The following is a 5,627-nucleotide window of genomic DNA, read 5'->3' as shown; positions in this document are numbered from 1 at the left end:
TAAAGTGCTCTCCAGTCTCCCAAGCATTTCCAAATACATTGTTCCATGTCATCCACAAAACCAACAGTAAATGTTACTGTCCTCATGCCTCGGATGAGAAAACTGTCTAGGAGGGGTTGTGTGCTGTGTTCAAGGTCACGCTGGAGGGCACTACGTTGGCCTCAGTGCTTGCTTGCTCTTTGGGTGCTGCAGGCTCACTGGGAAGATGAGTCAGACCCACCTTCTCCGAGGAGGGGCTAGGCACAGGTTCTGGACCTCCCTGGGGCTTCTGGGTGTGGGAACTCGGTCTTCCCAGGCAGTTCCCCACTTGGTTAACTTGCCCAACCTGCTCTATTGAGCGTGGGCCCAGCCCTAAACTTCCCTGCTCCTGTGAACTGCAGGAGATGCCCAAACAGCACCCGGGGGCCTGCCACAGCTGCCCAGCGTCACTCCCTGGCCTCTTTGTGGCTCAGACTCCTTTGTCCTATCGCTTCCACTTGGGAACTCAGAGCATCTTCTTTCTTCTTCCTGCCAAAGTGGCAGCAGTGGCTCAGCTGCCTGTCTCTTTAAGAGAGAGAAAGAACGAAATCAGGAAGTGTGAGAGAGCTGCTAGCCGCTGGGAGGCAGCTGAGTGTTCACAGGGAGGCAGGGGGGCAACCCTTAGCTCTCAGCTCTCCTAGCTTCTCAGGTGGCACTCAGTCACTTCCACTGGTCCAGTCTTTGGGTCCTCGGGGCCCGTAACCACGAGCATGTTATGGGCACTGACCATGGATGACAGCGAGCCCTGAAGGCTCTGGGGGTGCCACCCAATCCCACAAGCCTGCATGCCCCGCAGCCGAGATGGGGTGAGTGTGCAGGGTCCCTGGGGGAGGGCGTATAGGGGAGCCCAAGGAGGGTGGGGCAGCTGCAGGGTGGCACTCGACAGAGTGCACGGTGCTGGTGTGTGGGCAGTGGCTCTCCCGGCCCTATGTCCCCTCTCTGTGTCTGTCTCCCACTGCTGGGGGCCCTGGCAGTGCTCCATCGCTGGCGGTCACTGTTTGCAAAGGACTGCTTGGAGGCCAGTGAGAGGAAGGGAGGACTGTGGCACAGAGGAGAGATGCCATCTGCCTACAACGCTCCCTTCCCGGCTCCGCTTCTCAACACCCTGAAGCCAAGTTCAGCTCTGTCTCCACACTTTTCTCCTGCCTGGTTTCTGGTGCCTGCCCTCACCTCTCCTGGGGGCCTTCTCCCTAGCCCAGTCCTGGGATGGAAGTGCCCAGGAAAGCCTCCTGGAGCAGCTGGGGAATAGGGCTGGAAACCCCCAGCCCTGTGGGGGAGGGTGACAAACAGGAAAGGGTTAAAGGGCTGGGGCCAGTGGCCTTTGATGGAGGCTGAGAATCAAGCAGCACTGAGGGGTGCCTCTCATCCGCCCTCTTCTTTCCGGTGTAGCTCAACTCCTGGACTTGCTACAGACAGAAAACATAACACACACTTGACAGAGAGAGTCTCTGCCTGATCCAGGGCTGCTCCAAGCACAGGGTAAGTGCATTTGGAGCCCCGAGGAGGAGAAGGAAGGAGGGGAGGTGGTAGGTGGGGCAGCTGGCTCCCAAGCTTCACCACCCACCCGTCTGCATCCAACCACCACTAAAAGAGAGGGAGCTCTGCCATGTACCAGGCGCTGTGGCAGGGCCACAGTCCATGCGCGGGTGACTGGAAGTCCTGCCAATCAGCTCCTAGGCACATCTCTGCAGGGCCATGAGCAGAACTCAGGGCCTACAGCCAGCTAGGCCTCTGAAACCTTGATTTCAGTGTGCTCTGCCCACTTCATGCCCCCAGACCCCTAGCTGATTCTTCCTCAGCCTGGTGGGGATGGGGGGGTGGGGTGAGGTGGGGTAGGGACCTGACCAGCTCATTCAAGCTGAGCTATTGCATTGTCTTCAGAGAGCCCAAGACACCGCAGTTGCTTCTGCAAAACGATGCAAACATTTATGCATTTTATGAAACTAGGAAATGATCACTGAAGTGGACTCTGGCTCAAGGAATTGACATTACTGAGAGAGGCATCGAGTCTAGCTTCTGAGGCTCCACTCTGGAGCCAATTGCTTTAGAGGAACTGGCTTTTGGAGAGAAGAGGATAGAGGCAAAGATAGGGAACAAAGTTATGGAGGGTTTCAGATCCCTCCCAGGACTCCTAAGCCCTTGTATTTGATGGTCTCCTGCATTCCCCACCCCCTACACACACGCATGCGCTCTGCAGCCGCGCCGGTTCCTCTGCACGCTGCCCTAGCCATGCCGCCGTCTGGCACAGCTGGCAGCTCACAGCAGCAGGAAGTGGTGGACCCAGGCGAGTGGGTGGGGAGGGGCTCCAGGCTCGTGTTGCAATCCTGGAGATTTGTAGTGGTGTGGTTGACGCCGCCTGACTCGGGCCCCTTCCTTCGAGTACATTTCTGCTTCCTGGGACTATCCCAGGCCTGGATGCCAAAACCCAGAATTCTCAGTGCCTAGGAGAGGCAACAGAGGAAGGGGTTCGTTTGGAAAAGGGTTGGAGGGGACCTGGGGAGTAGGGACAAAGTAGGATGTCCTGTGGTGGGATAGGCACAGGCTGTGAGCTGAAGGCCTGGTGGCGGTGCCTCCTTTTGCAGAAGTTACTTAAACTTTCTTTGTGTCATGCTTCCCCTGCCCTCTTGCCTCTAGAATGGCCACTTGGAGCCCTTCATGGGATGGTCTTGGGCATAGCTACTGGTCAGGCCACCAAGATCCATCCCAGGCCAGTGATGGAATCCTGGACCCCAATATGTTCTTCTAGGCAGAAGGTGGCTGGCCAGCCAAAGGCAGGAGATGCAGAGCACCGTCAATTATCTGTGGCACACGGACGACCTGCTGGGGCAGGGAGCCACTGCCAGTGTGTACAAGGCTCGGAACAAGGTAGGGTGCGGCCCTGGCCGGGCTCCGCCCAGCGCACCACAACCCCCTTACACCCGGAAAGTTCTTAGCCTGGGTCAGTCCCCAGTGGGCATCCAGGGTTGTGTGTGGCTAGGCAGAGGCCTCTGGTCTTTGCTCTGTACACTGTGGGGTAGGAGGACACGGGGTTTGAGCAGAGGTATGGGGGGCTGAAAAGGGCTCCACAGGATGGTGCTTCTGTCAGGCATGGTTGAGGACTGGAGAGAAGGAGACGAAGACACCAAGCCAACATCTAGGGAGGTGGCCGCGAATCTAGGAACAGCAGAGGTGGGAAGCAGACCTTGTCTGGGTTTTCCTGCCTTCGTGGCGGAGCTGTGCTGAATACGTGGAACACACCGAGCTATCTCGTCTGGAGAGCGAAGCCAGGGAGATCAGGCTCCCGGCCCAGCTCCGCTGCTCACACCAGGGAGTGTTGGCTGCTGTTGTCATTACTGTCAACAGTAATAGTAACACCAAAGCATCCCCTGCAAGGTATCACGGGTGACAAGCCTTCGTCATCTTTCAGTGCTGGATGGACTGTTTGCCCTTGGTGCAGGGGAAGGAGCTCAGGGTGACAAGGAGCCCACATTCCTATGCAGGCTCTTTGCTCATTTCTGATGTTAGGCTGGCAGGAGAGGCTGGATGGAGGCCTGGGGGTGGTGCACCCCAGCTCAGGGTGAGACTTCTATTCTCCCCACGGCAGAAATCTGGGGAGCTGGTTGCTGTGAAGGTCTTCAACACCGCCAGCTACTTGCGACCCCGGGAGGTGCAGGTGAGGGAGTTTGAGGTGCTGCGGAAGCTGAACCACCAGAACATCGTCAAGCTCTTCGCTGTGGAGGAGACGGTGGGTCCAGTGCTTGGTCAGAGGATGGTCTTGTCCTTCACCCTCACGGGCTGGGGAGAGTCCGGTCACATACTAATAGAGACTTGGTCACATGCTGATCAGCAGGGCAGCCAGAGCAGCAACCCATAGAATGAAGAACGCCAGGGCTTGGGCCAGTGTGGGAAAGTAAAAATGGGAAGTAGGGCCTAATCGAAGAGGACTTCCTGGAAAAGGCGACCTCGGTCTCAGGTGTATGAGATCAGCGTGAGGCCAAGGAGCGATGGCCAGGTCAGAAGCTAGGACCCAGAGAGGGCTTTTGGCTTTAGGCTGAGCCACCTCCTCGTGAGAAGGGGAGGAGACACACCTTCCTCCCTGTGCCGCCCTCTGTCCCACCCGCAGGGGGCCAGCCGGCAGAAGGTGCTGGTGATGGAGTACTGCTCCAGTGGGAGCCTGCTGAGTGTGCTCGAGAGCCCCGAGAACGCCTTCGGGCTGCCGGAGGAGGAGTTCCTGGTGGTGTTGCGCTGTGTGGGTGAGTTTCTCCCCAACCCATTGGGGGGACCTCTCCCTGCCGGTGCTTCTGACCAGCCACAGGCCTGGCCCTCAGGCGGAGGCAAAGCCCCAGAGGGGTGTGGTGCTTCTGAAACAAGTATCCAAACACAGGAGACCATTCTGAACCCAAGAGGCTCTCCATTCAGACCTGGGACAGACAATGATGAATGGACAGAACCCAATGTCTGACTTCTGCTGACTGGCAGTTTAAAACTACAACTTAAAAATACAATTTAAAACAGGTCGTACACCAGTATTCACAGCAGCATCATTCACAATAGGTGAAAACAACCCAGACATCACAGATGAATAATACAGAAACAAAATGCGGTCTGTACAGACACTGGAATACTATTCAGCCCTAAAGAGGAATGGAATTGTGACTCACACTGAGATGTGGATGAGCCTGGAAGATATGAAGCAAAGGGAAATAAACCAGACACACAGACACCGCATGATTTCACTTCTGGGAGGGGCCTAGAGTAGTCAAGGCCATAGAAACAGAAAGTAGAAGTAGGGTTGCCAGGGGCTGGGGGAGGGGGAATGGAAAGCGATCGTTTAATAGGTGGACTTTCTGTTTGGGAGGCTGACGAAGTTCTGGAGATGGATCCAGGTGATGGTTGTGTGACAGCGTTAATGTTTTTGATGCCACCGAACTGTACACTTAAAATAGTTAAAATGGCAAACTTTATGTTAGGTATACTTTCAAAATTTAAAAAGTAAAAAATAATAAAATAGACAGGGAGGGAGTGTCATCTTCGGGGAGCCAGAGCCACCATTTCTCTGTTCCTCAGAGGCTCCCCATGGACCCTCCACACCCATGCCCTCAGGACTCCTCCGTCACCCCTTGCCCGCCTCCGTTCTGCTTTTCCTGTGGCCCTGTCAGCCCGTGGGGACTCTCTCTGAACCCAAGCTGGAGCCACCAACAGCCCTCCCTCACTCCGCAGTGGCTGGCATGAACCACCTGAGGGAGAATGGCATCGTCCACCGGGACATCAAGCCAGGGAACATCATGCGCCTCCTGGGGGAGGAGGGGCAGAGCATCTACAAGCTGACGGACTTCGGGGCCGCCCGGGAGCTGGATGACGATGAGAAGTTCATCTCAGTCTACGGGACTGAGGAGTACCTGGTGAGTGGCATGGTGGGGACCTGCTGCCCCAGGCAGAGTGCCTCTCCTGCATGCCGCTGGTTGCCCCTCCCCTTTTGAAAGCCTCGGTCCCATCCCTCTGCATCTGGCAGGGTTAGATCTCACCCTCTACACACCAACCAGAAGAGTTCGTTCTGTCCTCTAAGATGAAAAAGGCAATGCTGCAGCCTGCCCCGGCCTCCCCGTCCCACCTGCCCCGGCCTCCCCGTC

General features: G+C 56.6%; 1 protein-coding gene across 1 annotated transcript in view; it reads left to right on the top strand.

Moving 5' to 3' along the window:
* Nucleotides 1-564: 564 nt before the first annotated feature.
* Nucleotides 565-5,627, top strand: part of IKBKE (inhibitor of nuclear factor kappa B kinase subunit epsilon) — a 24,103-nt gene continuing 19,040 nt past the window's right edge. The window contains exons 1-6 of the mRNA XM_025040488.1: nucleotides 565-824; nucleotides 1,408-1,497; nucleotides 2,765-2,883; nucleotides 3,602-3,742; nucleotides 4,121-4,250; nucleotides 5,218-5,399. Of these exons, the coding sequence (XP_024896256.1) occupies nucleotides 2,797-2,883; nucleotides 3,602-3,742; nucleotides 4,121-4,250; nucleotides 5,218-5,399 (540 nt within the window). The 5' untranslated portion in view covers nucleotides 565-824; nucleotides 1,408-1,497; nucleotides 2,765-2,796. The remainder of the gene's footprint in view (nucleotides 825-1,407; nucleotides 1,498-2,764; nucleotides 2,884-3,601; nucleotides 3,743-4,120; nucleotides 4,251-5,217; nucleotides 5,400-5,627) is intronic.

This window comes from Pteropus alecto, unplaced genomic scaffold, assembly GCF_000325575.1.
Source record: "Pteropus alecto unplaced genomic scaffold, ASM32557v1 scaffold359, whole genome shotgun sequence".
In the NCBI taxonomy this organism is placed as follows: Eukaryota; Metazoa; Chordata; class Mammalia; order Chiroptera; family Pteropodidae; genus Pteropus; species Pteropus alecto.
The sequence above is the reverse complement of the archived record's forward strand: the minus strand, read 5'-3'. Positions and strand labels throughout refer to the sequence as shown.